Source organism: Populus alba, chromosome 1 (assembly GCF_005239225.2).
Source record: "Populus alba chromosome 1, ASM523922v2, whole genome shotgun sequence".
In the NCBI taxonomy this organism is placed as follows: domain Eukaryota; kingdom Viridiplantae; phylum Streptophyta; class Magnoliopsida; order Malpighiales; family Salicaceae; genus Populus; species Populus alba.
Genome location: NC_133284.1, coordinates 45,168,862 through 45,190,434, shown reverse-complemented (window position 1 = coordinate 45,190,434; position 21,573 = coordinate 45,168,862). Strand labels below are relative to the sequence as shown.

General features: G+C 32.4%; 2 protein-coding genes across 3 annotated transcripts; one reads left to right on the top strand and one right to left on the bottom strand.

Moving 5' to 3' along the window:
• Nucleotides 1-2,243: 2,243 nt before the first annotated feature.
• On the bottom strand, nt 2,244-8,262 carry LOC118038190 (uncharacterized). The gene is made up of 4 exons (XM_035044509.2): nt 7,914-8,262; nt 3,276-3,497; nt 3,000-3,112; nt 2,244-2,758 (listed from the first exon to the last, which is right to left on the bottom strand). Exons 1-4 carry the CDS (start codon nt 8,175-8,177, stop codon nt 2,392-2,394), a joined length of 966 nt encoding a protein of 321 aa, XP_034900400.1. The 5' UTR covers nt 8,178-8,262; the 3' UTR covers nt 2,244-2,391.
• A 6,992-nt stretch (nt 8,263-15,254) lies between these two features.
• LOC118038192 (phytosulfokine receptor 2) lies at nt 15,255-20,014 on the top strand. Of its 2 annotated transcripts, none has more exons than XM_035044512.2 (2): nt 15,255-15,902; nt 16,598-20,014. In XM_035044512.2, exon 2 carries the CDS (start codon nt 16,676-16,678, stop codon nt 19,829-19,831), a length of 3,156 nt encoding a protein of 1,051 aa, XP_034900403.1. In that variant the 5' UTR covers nt 15,255-15,902; nt 16,598-16,675; the 3' UTR covers nt 19,832-20,014. The 2 variants fall into 2 exon arrangements, with proteins under 2 accessions (XP_034900403.1, XP_034900401.1); XM_035044510.2 differs by having other exon boundaries at nt 16,060-20,014.
• The last annotated feature ends 1,559 nt before the right edge of the window (nt 20,015-21,573 follow it).

Below are 21,573 nucleotides of genomic sequence, written 5' to 3'. Positions count from 1 at the left end.
AATTATTGTTTTCTTTTTTTTAAAATTATTTTTTTATATGTTTTAAAATTATTTTGATATAGTGATATCAGAAATAATTTTTTAAAAAATATTATTTTAATATATTTTCAAGTAAAATATACTTCAAAAATAATCCTTACCAGATCCGGCCACCATTAAAAAAAAAAAAAAAAAATACCCTGAAATGATAGAAATTAAAACTTATTGAAGCAGCTCTGGTGGCCGGTATACGATCACTAAGCCAAGTCCTCGAGGGAGCGTTTGTGCCAGAAAATAAGATTTATGGAAATTCAAATATAGGTGTTGAGCGCTGACGTTCCATGGAAAGAGACCAGTGACATTTCTTGAGGAAGATTCTTGAAAACTAACATCTCGACGTCAAGATTTCTTTTTCTTTTTTCCTGCTTGAACAAGCACCTCACATCTTGTATCTCCTCACTTCCTTGCACGCAGAGCATGCATGAACTCCAGAGCGTGCTCGATTACACCAAATATCCCAGAATTGTTCATGGAACAAAGAGATTTGCAAGCAATTTTGCAGATATAAGCAGAAAATGACGCATTGTTTTTAACTTGGGCAAAATAAAATGTAGCAGTAACATTTATTTCCATGCATGGAAATTGCAGGTAGAGGCATTTCATATGGATTAGAGGGGAAATGCTAGATGAAAATTACTCGAGAACAACCAGCAAGCAGGAAGAAGAGCCCTGCATAATCTTAAAAAAGGAGATCAAATATTTTACATCAACATTTTAGTTGCATTTAGTTTATAAATTACTCTTTCTTCTCTTCCTTGGCAACCTCTACCTTCTTGGCATCGTCTGCCTTGGCACCCTCTGCCTTCTTGGCATCCTCGACCTTGGCTACCTTGGCAACTTCCTTCACCTTTGGTTTCCCCTGCTTCGGCTTCATGAAGCAGAAACATGAGCAGCAAGGGCACTGGAACAAGAACTTCATTGCTAGCTTATGCCTTCTCTCTCCAAGCTTCTCCCAGACCTCTGTAAAAATCGTCTTAGCCTTTGCTGTGATTTTCTATCTTCTTTCTTATCTAAATAATGTCGTCCATTCTTACTCTTTTCTTTTTCTTTTTATTTTCCATGGGATTCCAAATCAATCATTCTCAATAGAGAAGATACGGAACAAATAATGGCGCCTTGGACTCTTTGAGTGGTGGGGGCTGCCCATGAGCGAGGATGAACTTCATACAGTAACAGTCTCTTCTTTGTGGGTCATCTCTAGCCCACTTACGTTGAAATTCAGGGGATCCTTCTGATTTCGTTGTCTCTCATTAAAAACTCCAAGCTGGCAACCATTATTATGTCCACATATATTTTACATTTGTGGTTAAAGTTTCAATCTTTTTTGTTTTTTCTAGAGTAGCATAAATGTAATGCACCAAAGTTTTTTACTTGATTTTGCTTGATGGACAAGGTAGAAACTTAATCAACCGAAGTATAATGGCTATAATGAACTGGAAAGCAGTTCTTCTTCTGTCTGTTTTTGGGTTTAGCCACATGCAGATGCTCTACCACTGAAAGGAAAAGAAGTTGGGAAAAGGCATGTGACTTTCGTGTTAGAAAGTGTGGTTGTTATTGCTTTTTAAAATGATTTTTACTTAGAAAAACATGTCAATAATATTTTTTATTTTTAAAAAATTATTTTTAAAATCAGCACATCAAAATGATTTGAAAATATAAAAAACATATTAATTCAAAGCAAAAAAAAAAATAAAAAAATTTCAAATTTTTTTAAAAATATTTTTTGAAAAACACTCTCAAATACCCTCTGAATCCACTATGCGTTTTTCATGTCTGCTTGTGCCACCAGCTTCAAAGATCATCTGCATGGATCAACTTGATGAACATTAGTGGTTTTACTGGCAACATTATTAGAACTCTGTATTGCTACTTCAGTAATTCATCACATGGAACTGTATACAAAGCAGGGTAATTGCAAGTAAAAATAATCAAGACATGGTACATCACATTCTAATCATTCGAATTTTGGGATAACATTATTAATCTTAGACTTTCATCCTCTGCTTTTTTACTTTAGGCACAATATTCCACTTTTTGGGGTATCTCACCCCCTTTTTGTGAGAGCTACTTTTTATTTACAAAAGAAACAATGATTTGTTAAACAGTGAGTACAGTCCCTTCTGTTTGTTTGATGCGTATCAAAAATATATCTTCTAAAACATCAAATTAATATGATAATTTTGATGCTAAAAACAAAAAAAATCTAAAACCAATATTTTAATATATTTTCAAGCATAAAAAAACCACATTTAAAAAACATCATAAACCACAGTACCAAATACAAACTTAACACCAAATACAAACTTAATTACAAAGGCATTACAAACTCATAATTCACAATTTTCAGTGAGTTCAAAGTCGAGCAGATCGTTTTACTTGCTCAGCTGCACGATAGTCATAGACACCAATACCACGTTTTCGTCCAAGACGACCTGCATCAACACACTGCACAAGAAGTGGACATGGAGCATATTTATTGTCCCCTAAACCAGTCTGAAGAACTTTCATTATCGACAGGCACACATCCAGTCCAATGAAATCTGCAAGTTGTAAAGGACCCATTGGATGGTTCATTCCTAACTTCATTCCTGTATCAATATCCTCCCTCGTTGCCACTCCTGTATAGAGAGCATAAAATGCTTCATTTATCATTGGCATTAAGATCCGGTTCACAACGAAGCCTGGAAAATCTTGAGAGCATATCAATGTCTTGCCAAACCTGCAGAGTTAATGGTGATTGAGATAAAAATAAATGTTAGATCACTCTTTAAAACAATACAAAAAAGGCACGAGCAGGGTGGAGGGAAGAGCAAAGGGGGACCTGGTTTGCTTTTACTTCCAAAGCAAATTCAAAATGAAGGAGATAATTATTTAAATGGATTTGGCAGGAGAATGTTGAGGGGAGGACATAAGAGGAATGAAAGGAGCTATTGTTTCATAGAAGGAGGTATTCCGGTCACCTCTCTGCCAATGCCTTGGTTGCATAAAATGTATTGTCGGATGTGTCTGCACCGCGTATAATCTCAACCACTTCCATTATAGGAGGAGGATTCATGAAATGCATGCCAATCACCTGCAGATGATACTTTTTTATCAAGTCAGAATCCTGTTCTGTGAAAACCAACGCAATATACATGATCTAAAGCTAAAAGAACTTCATTTTGATTCGTGCAAGTGTTGTTAATAGATGTCCTTAGCATTGGCTATAAAAACAAGAAACATATTCTGAGTATAACCTGGCGTGGCCTGCTAGTTGCAGATGCTAGGCGGGTAATGGAGATGGAACTTGTATTGGATGCCAAAATGGCAGAACCTTTTGCTATCCTATCTAGTTCAAGGAATAATGTTTTCTTCGCATCTTCGGATTCCACGATAGCTTCAATGACAATATCTGCCATACGCAGCTCTTCTAAATTTGAGCTACACCGTAAATGGCCCAATGCATCGTTACCTGCAGCCTGTCAAGTGGAGTAAAAAATACCCCTTTTGAGGTTATATATATCAGTTTACACAAATAAATTTCTTTCTTTTTCAATATCTCTACCAGCAATCCAGCATGACATTACAACAAAAGCATCGGCATTTTACTGTAGCAAAAACACTGCCTTTCTCCAATTTATATATAATTTTCACTTTGGTTCTCCAACTTTTATTTTACGCAATTTGACCATTTTTTAGCCCAAATTAACCTCTAATTGCAAAGTTATCAAAAACATATTTTTTACACAGCACGGAAAATACAAAATAAACTCGGAATGTAAAAAACAAATTGTAAAATCATAAGGAAATTTTTTTATATATGTAGTTCAAATACCTTAAAATACACGGTTTAAATAAAAATCCATACATAGTTAAGTATAAAATAGACAGAACATAATGAAAAAAATTAATTGCAGTTGCACCAGAAAAATAGAGAAGAAAACACAGTATTATTTTGGGCCACTTTTTTTTTTTTTCCCCTTAGTTTAGATGCTCTGCGGTCAAATTCAGAATTTCAAATATGATCAGCAAGTTCTATATATATTCCCTTGAAGATGTCAAGGAAGGAGTTCACTCTTTGTGACAATTTGATCGAAGAGATAACTTGGAACTACATAAAGAAACAACTAAAATGAAAAATAACAATTGATAAGATCCATTTGTTATTTGTTTATTTATCAACCAGTTAAAAGAAATTAATATGACGTGGAATATTAAAAGAAAAAAAAAATAAACATGAAATAAACATGAAATTCTTGAATGCATTTTAATGAGCAGCAGGTCAACCCTAATTAATATAGAGGGAGAGACTACTTTTTTCCATTATAATATCCTGAATTGACAGCAGTAGGTAATTATTTTTTTTTTTTTTTTTAGTTTAATTGCGCGCACCTCGACTAATCCCACGGGCCCTGAAGTTAACGACCATGTAAGCCTCCAGTGGCCATCATATGAGCAACCTAGGGCTCGAACCTGAGACGGGTAGGTAATTATTGACATGTCAGCATGTACAAGTACAATTTTCAACATTGAACTGCTATATATTTTTGCAGATCTTGATAAATAAATAAAAAGTGGCACAAATTTTCTTCCTATGTTGAAATGTAAAATGGGTATTAAAATCATGATTTTTATGATTTTATCTGATTTTACTGGTTTTACCCGATTTTAATTGATTTTATTAATTTTCAACTTTTTAAAAAAATTATACATGTTAAGCATATCTTAATTCATAAAATCATATAATTTTACAAGTTAAATCGTGATTTTAACAACATTATCTAATTGCATATTTTTTTAAAAGAAAGGATTAAATTAAAAGCTTAGGGACTAAAGCAAAACTTTCGGATAACATAGGGATCGAGTTGAAAGTTTTGTTGAAGCATTCATTTTAATCTCCCATATTTTTCAGATATTAAGTAATCAGTCCCTTGATTTTCAAGACAATATATTTTGGTACCTAACTTTATTTTCCTATTTTTTTCAATCTTTCTCTGTTGGGATTATAGAGAGAGGGTCGCCAGATTCCAACCTAAAAAGAGAAAGTAGTCGTTGGGGAAAATTCTAACCACCAAAACGGTTGATTTTTATGTCAAAAATTTCATATGATGAGAGGATTATAATTTAGGTGTTTTTTTTTTTTTTTTTACCTCGACAACACCTGAAACAACAATTTGAGCTTGGAAATTTTTTTTTATTTTAGGTGGATTTCGGGTTTTAAGGCGGTTTGTTGGTTTTTTGGTGGTCATGGATTGGTTTAACAAGGTCTCTAAGGTATTTTCTAGATTTTTTTTTGTCAAAAATGGGTTAAAAATGAGATTTTGGATGAAAAAACAAAGGACCCTGTTTTTCCAGCACCACAGTGGCTGGATTCTAGGCTTCCCAAGCGGCACGTCTTTTTTTTAAAAAACTATTTGGAGCGGATAATGCATCATCGAGCCCATTACACTTTTTTTAAAATATAAAAGCCCGCATGCAGACTATTGCTTTATTAGGCTAGGTGTTGGGCCTGGCTTACCAGGCCTAGTAGCACCTAGCCTAATTGCTTTTTTTATTATTCTTTTTTTTATTTTAATTTTCATTTTTTAAAAAAAAATAATGCATTGTTTGTGTATATTTTTTCAAATAAATTTTTGGTTTCTATTTTAATTAGAATGTGATTATTTTTAAATAATATTGAGTGTATTTAATTTTTTGAGAGGTGGGTATGATTTATATGTGGTTTTTTCTTAATTTTATATAGATTAATTTTTTTAAATATTGATTTTTTTATAAGATTTTTTATGTTGTGCAACCTTGCATTATTATTTTTTTTTTAATTATTGTTCAATAATTTTTAAGTGTTATGTGCAGCCTTGCATTTTTTTTTTAATTATTATTCAATAAATTTTATGTGTTGGTTTCTATTACAGATTTTATTTGTTTTTCTATTACAAATTTAATTTTGATAAATAAGTTCATTACACATAACCAGGTAAACTACCCATGTTCAATGTCAGATATCTTGATCTTCATTTTTCACTTGGTTTTCTCAATTTCATTTTTGTTGATTTTGTTTTTCATTTCTTTACACAATAGTTATTAGATTGTTTAATTAGATGTGTGCATAAGTTTTTCGATTTACATCTAGGAGTTCTATATATATATATATATAGAACTTAAACTTTGGAGGAAAAAACTATCTGGCCAATGCTTGCCAACAAAGTTTAAAGTTTTTAGATGCTCTTAGGTTGCTTTCTTTTAGGGGGGAATTTACTTTCTAAGACGAGTGTTTGAGGTATATACCATATTCATTTTATATATTGGGTCCAAACATATAGATGGATACATAAAATATTTTTGCAAATACTTAACTAAGTTATTCAAGTCCTTGCAGTAACAAAGAGTTGACAAACATTTGTTACTCTTTACTTGCTAACAGTTGTTGGGACCGTTCTCACTCCAAAGTTAGGCTTTCATACTCTATTTGTCCATCATGCCACTTTTTATTTTGAGTTGCTCAAACAATGTCTATATTAGATTGATGTCCCTTTACATTTTACAATTTGATTCTTATATAAGATTCAAGACAGTTTAAACAAGTTTTTAGCATGTTACTTATATGTTACTTCAAAGCCAAATCATATACCTTTTAATGCTATTAGCTCTTGATTGCAACTTAGAAAGCACCTTTTCTTTTCTTTTCATTGTCTCACAATTAAAAGCAACGCGCGTTTCCAGAAGTAGCCCGCGACAACGCCTAAAATCCAACTCATGAACAACTTATTATTCAATTGGACATTTTGTTCGGTTTAGGGTCTGTCTTGGACCTGCTCAATCTCACCATCTTCCATGTCAAAATATTGGAGATGCCCCCCTTTCTTTGAAGGCTGATGAAGCATTAAAGAAGCAAGTGGTCTAAACTCACAGGGAAAATTGTAATCATAATGCATTGCCCAGAAGTAATGTAGAACAACTAGTTGATTTAGTTGAATCAAGCAATCATTAATAATGCAACTTTAGCCACTAAGGAACTGTTTCAAGCTCATTACCAATTACATTTATTATGGTCAAGGAGTAATCCAGCAGAGTGCTCTAACTTGAACTGGTAGTTTCATCACTGGCTAATTATCAGAACGAGTTGTCAAACGTGTAATACATGCTACTGAATATTGTCTCATGATCATTTTAATTTTGTGTATTTTTCTTTATTTTAGGATGAAGTGTTGGATATATCATACATTCAAAAGCATGGCTGAAAAATATTTAGAATATGAAATTGTGAAATATACTTGCTGAAAAACAAAAATCTACTTAACGTTTCTACTTCATTTTTATGCTGTTTCTTGTTTTTTAGGTTCTTTTATGATTTTAAATGTGAACAAATTACTCTCTAACTCTACACTTCTCAGATTTGCATCATCAACAAAACTTAAATTTCATTTATCTCTACTACTTCCACCAACTATTGAAAGAATCATTTATCTAATCAAAGTCCTTTTTGTTTTTAAAAAAGAGACTAAAAATCTTAAATTTCATTTCGATTTCTTGTTATTATTGCAAATAAAAGCAATACCCAAAATCAGATCTTTCGATTGAGATTAAAAATCTTAAATTTCATTTCAATTTCTTGTTATTATTGCAAATAAAAGCAATACCCAAAATCAGATCTTTCGATTTCTTGACTCAAAAATTAATGATAAACAAGTTAAAATAATCTTACTCGAAGTCCTAGACTTCATCTTCGTGATTGTGAAACTTAAACCAAACAAGCTAGGCATAAAGCAGTTAATTCCTCAGGATTACATATAGACAGCCAATTCAGTACTAAAAGTAACAGTAATAGAGGAGGAGGAGGAGCAACAAAGGATTTTTGTTTTTTCTTCATTTCTTTTATTCTTTGGATCAAATATTACCTGGGAGAGTTGGCCTTTGGAGATGAGGCGGTGGATGTTAGAGGTGATCGACTTTGTGGCTCTAGAGAGAGCAGCGGGATCCGTGTCAAGCAACCACACATCGAGCCCGTGTACGGCGGCGAGTTGGGCAATACCAGAGCCCATTTGGCCACTGCCCACCACGCCTACAACCTTGATCTCCGTCATGTTTGTTTCACTCTCCTCAATGATCAATGGTTTTGGTCGCTCCGCTCTTGATACCGTTGATAAAATAGGGTTATGCATCAAACATATTTGTTTACAAAAATGGAAGGTCTATCTATTAATGACGGCGCTAAATAGCGGAACCTGGCTTCTTCTTCTTTTTTGTTAGAAAAATGATTACTTTACTGATATATAAACAATTAAAGATAAAAATATATTTATTTTTAAAATAATTCTTATATTTTTAAGATAAAAGATAAGGTAATACATGTTTCTAAATATAACAGTTTTTTATTTCTTATCTTTAAAATATCATTATAGAAAAACTTTTTATTTTAAAAATTATCTAATTAAAATATTTTAAAATAAAAATAATTATTATTATAGTTTTAAAATATAATTTAGGGATCTACCTAAAACAAAGTCTGACTAAACTAACCCCTATTTTTTTTTTTAAAAGATCAAAATAATATCATTTTGTATAAAAAAAAGTTTTTTAAAAAAATCAACAAATTTTTTACACATTTTACTATGGATTGCGAGTCAACCAGGATTTTTGATATGTTCAAGTCAAGTCAATCATTTCTCTATTTTTTCTTAAATCCAAATTAATAATATATAAATTTGAACATTCAATATAAAATAAAATAATATCTATTTTTTAAAAATATGTAAATTTGACAGTAATATTTTTTTAACCACTAAATAAATAGAATATAGAAACAATCATTCTATTTTTAAACACCACTTCCAAACATAATTATTTTTTTTATTTTTTATTTCTATCTTGTTTTTCTTATATTTTTGTTGTCTTCATCTCTTCTATCTTGAAAAAATGAACCAATAAAAATTGCATTTAGAGATAATTATTAATATAATCTTATATATTATAAAATTGATCAATAATACCCACTTATAAACTTTTTCTTTAATATACTCATAAATCAATTATTTTTATAAGAAAATAATAGCCATACACTGAATAAATAATAATTTTAATATGGAATGACAAACAATTACTAGTTTAAGTAAATAGAAGATACCACTTAAGCAAAATAATAATAATTTTAATGAGAAATAACAACCAATACTCATTTAAGTAAATAGAAAATAACACTTTAAACAAAACAAAACAAAAATGTTCACATGGACTTATACTATATAGTTTTAATATATAACCAAAACTAAGGTTGGAATCCATGCACCAAAATATATATAAATTGGAACAAAAGGTTATGATTGATTGATTTTTGTATAAATTTATATCATTGGGAAATAATATATATGTTGGTATGTTTCTCTCGTAAAAATCTCATGATAGTAAATTAGTGCTAAGAATCTTATATGAGAAAACTTTTTATTTGGTATTCAATTTTTTACTATTTTTTAATTTGAATGCCTCACTTGTTTTTTAGCTATTTGAGTGAGAGACTCGGGTTTGATTCTGAGTTGTTAGGTTGACCTACCATGCTGAGGTAGGTCTTATGATAATGTTTAACATTTATAAAATAGCTTACATGAGAAAACATCATTGGAGTCTTTTCTATCATGGTGAAATTGTTCTTTAGTCATAGATAATTGAGTTACGTACTTTGTCAAGATTATTGTAGAGATTGAGATATCAAAAAATCATTGATAGGCCTATATCCTGTAAATGGTATGTATATTTTTCATTGAGAATAAACCGCACTTGTTTTGGAGATTCAAAACTCTATAATTATTGATTGGAAGATTAACCATCTATCATCTTGAATTTACTAATGCAAGAAAGGTTGATTAGAGAAAAAATATTGTCAAGTTTATTGTGTCAAATGAGGTACAAATATTTGGTAAGGATATTTGATACTTGTAGAGAAAGTTTTTCTCGGTCTATTTATGTTGGGACATGTTTTTTCAATTTTAGCTTATGTATTTTTAATTGACAAAAAACTTTTCAATTTAGGCAACTACATCCCTAGAAACATTGATTGAGATCATTTGATTCGTACACCTTTTACAAATTAGTCATTAGTTTCTAGATTATACAATTTGACCCTTAAATAGAGAGTCCCCCACCCTCGAGGAAGATGATATTCACTTTAGCTGGATCTTTCAGATAGACATATTTCTTGTCAAACTTTTAATTTGTTCCAAATTGACTCATGATTTAATCAATTTGAGTCTTAGATGCGTGTCCATCTTTCATCTTGGTTCTTGGTTTTATGATTTTTTTATTTTGGCTTTTAATCAACCTTCAACCTTTAAATTTATTTTAATTAAATCTCTAATCACACCAATTTGGCTATTCAAAGTCTCAGTTGAGTTCTTTTCTTCCAATTAATACAGATTAACTCAAATTAGGTTTTCAAACTTTATTTTTCTTCAATTCCTTGATTGAATTTATAAAAACCATTAGAAGTTTAATTAAGTCCTTCAACTTAATTAATTCTTCCAATTTTTACCCAATTGACTTTTAAACTTATTTTTTCTTCAATTAAATCTTTAAATAAGTCAATTAAACCTATTAAAAGTTCAACTAAGTCCTTAAATTTAATTAATTCTTCTAATTTTGGTCAAATTAGGATTTCAATGTCAATTTTCTTTTTATTAAGTATTTCTTCATCCCATCTTGTCAAAATCATGTCAAAATATCCCTTCTTGATTATTCATTTAGTATTTTGGTCTATTGCAGCTCAAAGACTTATTTACTCATGTCTCAAAAATATTTTTGGATTTCTGAATTTTTTTCTAGTTTTGAATAAAAAATATGTACTTTTTATAAAATAAATTTTGGGATCTAAACTTGGGCTATGACCATAGTTTTGAAACCCGGCCGACCCGGGGCTGGAACCGGGACAGGTTGAAGAAAAAATAGGGGAAGAAAAACCCTACATGACCCGGTTGACTTGACGGGTTGACCCGGCGACCCGGTTGACTAAGCAAGACTCTGGCTACAATTTTTTTTTGTTTTTTTTTTACTAAAACGACGTCGTTTTGATTTTTTAAAAAAAAAATTGACATGGTCGACCCTGTGACCCGATCAAAACCCAGAGCCCCGCCCTTGGACCGAGCCGAGTCTTAAAACTACGGTTATGACAACCTAGTTCAAAGGGTTTTTTTTTGTTCACTGATAATTTCATAATTATACTATTACAATGAATAGTAATATAAGTCTCAGTGAACAAGAACTTTCCTAGGAGAATTTTTTTTATTATACAACTTATCAAAACTATATATTAAATATCAATTTATCAAACCCTAATTAGAATCTCAAACTTTCTTTTTTTGCTATATGTCTTTTAATAAGGGGTTATTTTAGACATAAAATCTAAACTTGGTCATGTGCAAGTCAAGTGATGTTTTTTTGTTTGTTACAATGAAAAAAAATCTAAAATAGTGTTTAATTATTATATCGGGATAAAAAAAAGATAATTAAGACATATTTAATGGTATAGAAACTCACTCCTAAATTGTTTAAGAAACATATTTATTTATGTATTTGTCTTCTTTTTTTTTAACAAATACATTTATGTATCTTCTGTATCTATCCTGGGACATTAATCAAACACATACTAATGAAATAATAAATTATAGCCACACTGACTTTTTAATAATATATTAAATGCAATTATACATGTAAGGATAAATTAGACACATTCTAAAAATATAACCACATATGGAGTTATTTTCCATTATTTTTAATCAACAAAACCTAAATATATTTTGAAAACACTTATAGCATGTTGATGAAAATATTTTTTTTCTAGAATAGTGTTTTTACAGTTTTGCCCATCGCATAAAAAAATAATCTAACACTAGCTATTATGAGTATTGAAGTCTTTTCAAAAGGTTTGTTAGTCATTACCAAATCAATAAGAGACAAATAAGTTATTTTTTATTTTAATTGTACAGTGAAACAACTAAAATACCATTGAAATAAAAAATAATAATTAAAACTAGAGTTAAAGGGAAATTTTGTATTTTCATGATGGTTTTGTGTAATTATCATATTAGATGAAGGGACATTTTGATATTTGACCAGACAAAGAAAATAATATAAAAAAACACAAAGCGAAACAACCAAAATGCTTTATTTTGATCTTTTTACAAAGATTTTTTTTCGTTATTATCAAGTAAGTTGAGGAGAAATTTAGTCTTTTAGTAAAAAAAGAAAACAAGAAAATAATAAAAAGCAATTGGCGCGTGCATAGCCTCCTGCCTGCTAAAAAAGCTTTTTTGTTGTGTTATTGAAAGCATTGCCACGTCCTTTTACTTTGGAGGCGGAGTGTGTCAATGTTAGATGACTTGTTTATCATTGGTGAGGCTTTTTTTCTTATTCTTTTCTCTTTGTCCCTCCTAAAATGATGGCTTAGTCCTTTTTGCTGTTGGTATTTCAAGTTCAGTCCCTACTCTTTTTACTTCTAAAATTTGTATTTTGCTATTTTGTAAAAATCTTATTTATTTTTAGTTTCATGATTTTATCTCAATTGGTCCTGTATTATTATTTTTAATTTGCTCCTTAATGTTTTGATTTTTATTTTTTTTTCTTTGCTTTTTTTTGTGAAAGTTTTAATTTTTCTTTCAATTTCATCATTAAATCTAAATTTATGTAACATTATTTTTACCAACTTGATCCTCATTATTTTTATTTTTTTTATAAAGTTATTTTTCTTTACAATTTCACCTTTCAATAAAAAATTATTTTTATTTTATATATTAATTTTAATTCTCATTCTTTTAATTATTATTAAATTTTTTTTCTTAAATTAATTTTTATTTTTAATTTTATGCTTCAATAAAATATAAAATTTATTTTATATTATAGCATCCCTCGATAAAATATCCCTATCTAGATGCATCCTCGTATAGCTAGATTTATTTATTTTTATGAGGTTATTAATACTTGAAAAAGTGTAATAAATCAAAGACGGCAATGATTTTTTAAAGTGGAATTTACTATGATTTTTCTGTATTCAGGGGAGTTACTGGTGTGTGCAAAGAGATGGAATCTGTGCTCCCAACGCCTTGCTCTACGGTGAAATGTTGTTCAAGGGGGAGAGTTGCATCGGTCGTATGGGCTTTGTAATCATCATTTCCGTTTCCATTAGTGAAACATCCTCCGTTCCAAGCCCAAGAAAAAAGAGTAGAGGCCCATGCCCAGAACAGTCAGTACTTTGGACACAATTAGGCCCATATTAATTTTTTTAGGAAAAACAGGCCCATCTTCATTTTATTTTCACCCATCGCAGGTGGATTATGGAGGAAATAGAGAAAAAGAGAAGGAAATGATTGGAAGTGGACTACTTTGCCCTTTTACGAGCAGTGTCACCTCTCAATTGGTCATTAGAAAAAAGGCATGAAAATGGCTATCATCATTGGGGAGAAATCGTGCACAATACCATCAATTGAGGACCATGACATGTCTCGGTTTCTGCAAGCTTACTTAGGAAGATTCTATCATCACTCATGATCTTCCTCAAAAAAAAAAAAAAAAAAAAAAAAAAAAAAAAAAAGAAAAAAGAAAAGAAGGAGGACCCATACGGTAAAGCAGCCAAAATATCATAATAAACATGAAACATATAGCTGTACTTTTGAAGTAATATTTTTTATAACAATTTGTTTCCACTTCCGATAGCTCCTTTTATTTTATTTTTTAATGTGTTATAGTGGTTGGAAAACATTTTTGTATTATTTTTTAGTATTTTATATTGTTTTGATGTGTTAATATTAAAAATTAATTTAAAAAAATAAAAAAATATATTATTTTCATGTATTTCAAAGCAAAAAATATTTTTAAAAAAAACAACCGTTGCTATAATACTAAACAACTCATAGTATATGATGCTTTTCAAAAATATTTTTTGTTTGAAAATATATCGAAATAATATATTTTTTAATATTTTTATATTATTTTGATGTGTCGATGTCAAAAAATACAAGTCAACTCGTGGTACATACTACTTTTTGAAAGTATTTTTTGCTTGAAAATACATTACATATATTTTTTTAATTTTTTAATTTTTATTTTAACACATCATTATCATATAAAAAAATATTAGTTGGATGCATTTCCAAATCAAAAATAATTTTAAAAAACAACCGCTACTATAATGCTAAACAAATCGTATTATATAATGTCTTTTAAAAGTATTTTTTGATTGAAAATATATTAAATATATTTTTTTAATTTTTTTATATTAATACATTATAATTATAAAAGTATTAATTTAATATTTTTTTTAAAATAAAACATAGGTAAAAATACTAAACATGATCTTAGAAAACGACCTCGTTATATCGACTTTGCTTAAAATTGTCACATGTAATCACGCACTTAGAAAATGACCTCGCTATATCGACTGTGCTTAAAATGGTCACATGTAATTTTTTTTTTTTTTTTAATTTTACGATAAAATGTATTTTCAAATCAATTTATATATCAAACATGGTGGGCTCCATCCACTGGCTACAACCAGTCAATTCTCGTGTCCTATTATCTCTGACACTTTGACTTCCTTTACTCCCTTTTCCATATTTCTGTGTTTGTTCCCCCAACAGCTCTTAGAGCGCGTCCCTTTACGCCACAATGAGTTTGTTTAAAACATTATAATAACTTGTCCGATCGACAATTTTAAAAAATCAGATTTATAAAAAATATTTTTAATTATAATTTTAAAACATAAATTTAGTTAAGATTATTGTGAAATAATTTTTTATATGAAAAATAAATAAATAAGAAATTTATAAATAAAATCATGTAATTATAATTTCTACAAAATTAAAGTGTGAAACATAATTTTATGTATAATTAAGATTGTGTTTGGAAACGCGGATTAACCAGGGTTTTTAATAATTTAATTTTTTTGTGAAAAATTAATTTTTTTATATCTTGAATCATTTTAATAAAATTAATTTTAAAAAAATAAAAAAAAATATTATTTTAATATATTTTGATATAAAAAATATTTTAAAAAAACAACCATAATTATATTCATAAACATGCGTCTAATATAAAAAACAAAAATTTTAAATTTCTCAACACGATTGAAAAAAAAAAAAAAAATCATTACGATACAAGATTTATAAATTTTCTAAATCTTGCGTTTAGGAAAACACCTTTTTATTTTCAATTGTAAGGTAATATTAAAAATAGAAGACTGAGAATCTGGTTTATTAAAATCCTTCAAATAAGCAATCCAAGTTGAAAGAAATTTGCAGAGATTGATTGAGACATGGCGGTGTTCTTCCACGCTCATATTTCGAACATTGAGCTTGGACTTCCAGATCCCTATAATCGATCCTCCCTCGAAGGCAAGCGAACCTCATTCTCAAAGCGATCAAATTTCTCCACCAAATATTCTCAGTTTTTTCTCAGCAAGGGTCAAATATTAGGTGAGAGATACGTAGAGAGTAGAAGCCCGAGTGGCTCGTTAACTGGCAGGTGAAACAAAACAAAAGTAAAGTGATGAAATAAAATCATCAATCCTCTAAAAGTCAGCCCTTGCGTCTTCATTTCAACTCATAAACACATACTATTATCTCTCACAAGTTTGAGTGTGTATTTTGTTGTTTTCTTTGTCCAATAAACTATAGATTCGCTTCTGTATTTCCTGTCCCTTCGATATCTTTTTCTTTCTCTAGATTCTGTCACCTGTTGCTTTCCTTAATTGCTTTTTTACGTTTTCAGAGAGAGAGAGAGAGAGAGAGGTTTTTGAAATGGGAACGAACCTATTTCTTGAAAAGTTGGCAACTGTGGGCTGCTGTATTGACATGGTACTTTTGTTTCACTTGCAAGTGATGTCTTAATGCATCGTTGGAACCCTTGAGGTGGGTTCTTCTTATATGGACTCCAGACTCGCTAAAGTTTCCTTCTTTCTTTCTTCAATAATCTTATCAACTCTTCTTCAAAGCTCTGATCTTGGGATCTGGTTTAGTTGTTAATTGTTGCTTAATTTGCTAAATGTTGCTTTTTGATGGCTTGTAGGTGCTTTGGGATGTGTGTTTGAAGTTGCTTCATTTGGATGACTTTCTTGCTCTCACAATAGTCGTTGTTCAATAGTATAGGGTTTTGGGGATTAGTTGAATATTATTTATTTATTTATTTTTTGTGAAGGGTTTAGGTTTCAAGTGGGGTCAAGAGATCTCAGTTTGTTTGGCTGGCTTCACTTATCTATATATAATCTTATTTTTTTCTTGTTTAGTGGTGTGAATTATTGCTTCGCTTTCAAGTTGTTAACTCGGTCCTTGTTTTGTGGTTCCTGAGGTGTTTTGCATTTGAAGTTTGTTCATTTGGGGTGCTTATTTTATTTTCCTTTCTTTTCTCTAAAGGGCATCACTACGGTCTTGGTTTCTTAAAGTTATAGGGATTTGATTTCAAGTAGGGGTTGCTGATATCTCTTAATTTCACTTCCTTTTGTTGCTTCATTTGCAATTTGGAACTTGCGAGCTGTTTTTTTTTTTTTTTTTCGCTGGAGATTTGACATGCAAGTTCCTTCAATTGTGCTTCTTCTCTTGAAAAGCAGTTAATGCCCAAGAAATATCAACTTCTACGGGGGAGTCCTTGCCTTGATTTGAGCTGGGGCTAACCTTTGATTTTAGTAATGGCGATGGTGGAGACTGCTCCAATGACTTTCCTCAGATGGGTGTTCTTTGCTTGCTTTCTTTGTTCATCTTGGGGACTCAAAACCACAACTCAATCCTGTGATCCAAATGATATGATGGCCCTGAAGGAATTTGCAGGAAAGCTCACGAATGGGTCCATCAAAACATCATGGTCCAGCAAGACTGACTGCTGTCAATGGGAAGGGGTTGTATGTCGAAGTAATATCAATGGCTCAATTCACAGCAGGGTTACCATGCTAATTCTGTCCAAAATGGGTCTTCAAGGGATAATTGCGCCCTCCTTGGGCCTCTTAGATCAGCTGAAATCAGTTAATCTCTCCTTCAATCAACTCAGTGGTGGATTGCCTTCGGAGCTCTCGAGCTTGAAGCAGTTGGAGGATCTTGATTTGAGCCATAACTTGCTATCAGGACAAGTTTCAGGGGTGCTTTCTGGTTTGTTATCCATTCGGACACTGAACATTTCCAGCAATCTGTTCAAGGAAGACTTGCTTGAGCTTGGAGGATACCCAAATCTTGTTGCGTTCAACATGAGCAACAATTCGTTCACTGGTCGAATCAGTTCTCAGATTTGCAGCTCCTCTAAAGGGATTCAGATTCTTGATTTATCTGCGAACCATCTCGTGGGCGATCTTGAAGGCTTGTTCAATTGCAGCAGATCTCTTCAACAATTGCATTTGGACTCCAATTCACTCTCAGGCCCTCTCCCTGATTTCTTATACTCAATGTCAGCTTTGCAGCACTTCTCTATCTCCAAAAACAATTTCTGCGGCCAGTTAAGCAAGGAAGTGAGTAAGCTCTTTAATCTTAAGAACCTGGTTATTTATGAAAACCAGTTTTCAGGCCATATACCAAATGCATTTGTCAACCTTACATATCTAGAACAATTTGTTGCCCATTCGAATATGTTGTCTGGACCTTTGCCTTCAACACTGTCATTCTGCTCAAAGCTTCACATTCTTGACCTTAGAAACAATTCTTTAACTGGTCCAATTGATCTTAATTTCAGTGGAATGCCTAGTCTTTGTACACTTGATCTTGCCTCTAATCACCTTTCTGGGCCACTTCCAAATTCTCTATCTGTTTGCCGCGAATTGAAGATTTTGAGCCTGGCTAAGAATGAATTAACCGGAAAAATCCCCGAGAGTTTCGCAAATCTCTCATCACTTTTGTTTCTCTCATTGTCCAACAATAGTTTTGTGGACTTATCTGGGGCACTTACAGTACTGCAGCAATGCCAGAATCTCTCCATTCTTATCCTCACAAAGAACTTCGTTGGTGAGGAAATTCCCAGAAATGCAAGTGGTTTTCGGAATTTAATGGTCTTAGCATTTGGAAATTGTGCTCTCAAAGGCCAAATCCCTGTTTGGCTGTTGAGATGCAGGAAGTTAGAAGTTCTTGATTTGTCTTGGAATCATCTGGATGGAAGTATTCCTTCTTGGATTGGCCAGATGGAGAATTTGTTTTACCTGGACTTCTCAAATAACTCCCTATCTGGAGAGATCCCCCAAAGTTTGACTCAGCTAAAGAGCCTCATCTCTGCAAACAGCAGTTCACCCCATCTAACTGCCTCTCCTGGCATTCCTCTATATGTAAAGCGAAACCAGAGTGCTAGTGGTTTGCCATACAACCAAGCCTCAAGTTTCCCGCCTTCAATACTGTTGAGCAACAATAGAATAACTGGGACAATTCCACCTGAAGTTGGAAGGCTGAAAGACCTCCATGTCTTTGATTTGAGCAGGAACAACATTACGGGGACCATGCCTAGCTCCTTTTCTCAGATGGAAAACCTGGAAGTTTTAGATTTGTCATCCAACAATCTGTATGGGTCAATCCCCCCATCGCTTGAGAAGTTGACATTCCTGTCGAAGTTTAGTGTGGCTAATAATCACTTGAGGGGACAAATTCCTAGCGGAGGGCAGTTCTATAGCTTTCCTAGCTCAAGCTTCGAGGGTAATCCAGGACTCTGTGGGGTAATAGTCTCCCCCTGTAATGTCATTAATAATATGATGAAGCCTGGTATCCCATCTGGTCCAGTCAGTAGATTCGGTCGAGGCAATATTCTTAGCATAACAATCACTATAGTAGTTGGGCTTGCGCTGGTCCTCGCTATTGTTTTGCACAAGATGTCAAGGAGGAATGTGGGGGATCCTATTGGTGATTTGGAGGAGGAAGTCAGTCTTCCGCACCGATTATCTGAAGCTCTCAGGTCTTCCAAGTTGGTGCTTTTTCAGAATTCTGATTGCAAAGACCTCACAGTTCCAGATTTGTTGAAATCAACAAATAACTTCAACCAAACAAACATCATTGGTTGCGGTGGATTCGGCCTGGTTTACAAAGCCAACCTTCCCAACGGTACAAAAGCTGCAATCAAGAGGCTTTCTGGGGATTGTGGTCAGATGGATCGAGAATTTCAAGCTGAAGTGGAAGCTCTCTCAAGGGCTCAACACAAAAACCTTGTTTCTCTTCAAGGTTACTGTAGGCATGGTAATGACAGATTATTGATTTACTCGTACATGGAAAATGGAAGCTTGGATTATTGGCTGCATGAATCTGTTGATGGCAGCTCAGTACTTAAATGGGAGGTGAGACTCAAGATAGCTCAAGGAGCGGCTTGTGGGTTAGCATATCTGCACAAAGTTTGCGAGCCACATATAGTTCACCGAGATGTGAAATCGAGCAACATACTTCTAGATGAGAAATTTGAAGCTCACTTGGCTGATTTTGGTCTCTCAAGGCTACTTCGTCCGTACGATACTCATGTGACAACAGATTTGGTAGGTACATTAGGCTATATACCTCCTGAATATAGCCAAACATTGATGGCAACATGCCGGGGTGATGTTTACAGTTTTGGTGTTGTTCTTCTTGAACTTCTTACCGGTAGAAGGCCCGTGGAAGTTTGCAAAGGAAAAAACTGCCGAAATTTGGTTTCCTGGCTGTTTCAGATGAAGTCCGAGAAAAGGGAGGCAGAGATTATAGACTCAGCAATTCGGGGTAAAGATCGTCAGAAACAGCTGTTTGAAATGCTCGAAATTGCATGCAGATGTTTAGACCAAGATCCTAGGCGCAGACCCCTTATCGAAGAAGTTGTTTCATGGCTTGATGGTATTGGATTCCAAGCTGCTCAACAATGAGCTATAATAATACTGCACTTAGTTTCAGGGTTCTTAGTTTCAGCTGGGGTGGACATGGGAAGGTATACTTGTAAAGTAAACTCTATTCCAAGTTTCTATAATATTGAAATCTTGACCAGGTTTCTATTGTATTATTCTGTTATAAATAAGCATATTATAAAATGCGTTGTCCTTGCCCTTGTACAGTTCATCTTTTTGTTCCCCATTATATTACCATGGGAAGATCAAAGCCTTCACATTGTGCTGCACATATTACATACTGGTGTAAATCAATTTACTAGGTTTCTTTTAGAATGTAAACCCTCCCCCCATTTATACTAAGCAACTATCAACAAATTGACAGAAATGCAGCTTCTATTCTGATATTTACGTTACTTGTCCATGGCATGTCTGCAACTGTCAAGTCTTGTAAACTTTCTGGGCATCCAACCATGTCATTCGAAAGACAGCTACAGGCCATTTATGCAGAAAAGATAGATTAGCCTTCCTCCACATTTTCTTGAGTAGAGAAGCTTTAACAGGCAAAGCTAGACTGTCACTCTGTAGCAAATCCTTTTGTGAAACAAAAGATTGGATTATATGTCACTTCCCTGCATAGAAACATCATGGGTAAGGTTTTTCTTGATTGAGAGAGACCCTAAAAATATTAAAATGCAACCGTAAAGATAACTTTTTACGTGCTTTTCTTGCTTGGGTGTCCACGTTGACAGGATAGGTTGACGTGCCATTACTCAAGGTTACCTACCTCTCTTTTTTGACTTTGCTAGCACAGCCTGCTGGAGAAACTTTTTCTAGAAAAAAGCAGCAGATAGTGCTGATGTGAAACTCACTAATAATCTTAAACCGGAAGGATTTGAATTTTGGACATTAAAATATAAAAAATAATTTATTTTTTTCAAAAATATTTTTAAAATACAATTGTATACAGGGATTATAGATGGGGACAATCCATTTAATCAATATTCTATGATGGAAGAACATAAAATATAGATGAAATCTTTGTATTTTTCAAAGTCTAGGACCCTTCGTAGATGTATGTGCATGGATTGATTGAGATTAATAATTGAGTAGTGTTTGGTATCCATCTTTTTCTGTCACCTCGATCGTAACCTTTTTTCTTTCTACCTCGAGCTTGAAGCTCCGAAAATCTCTCCCTTTTTCTATGCAAATTTCCAAATCGAACTTTCCTTGGAGTTTTTATTCTTATATCTTCCTTTGCCTTTTCTTTTTCTTTGGGCGTGCTATCACGGATTAAACATGTGGAAACAAATGTAAAATCGAGCTCCTTAGTGTCATCATGTAAGGATATTCAAATAAACATCTCTTTACCATCTCCAGTTATCTTCATACAAGTCAATTTGAGGTTTGTTTGGTAAGAAAATGGAATTCGATGAGGCATGATATTGAATTGGATAAGATTGAACAAGTCAAGATTTTTACACAGGGAGGGAGGATGCAATGTAAAAGTACAGATACTTGAGAAGAAAAGCTTACCTGTTATCCTATCTCATGCATGCATCAAAAAAGTTAAGTATCATAACACCAGCATTGTATTTTTCCTATTAAAAACTTTAAAAATCCAAAAAACTTCAGTCCATTCGTGAATGCATGCATTTCAATTGGACAGAAAATGGAAATTCAATTCTTGTTGAGCAACTTTTGTGTCAAAAAGTCGTCGTGGTTGATAATAAGATAAGACACGACTGATTACGCCCGTGGATCCATCATCCTCAAACCTCGAA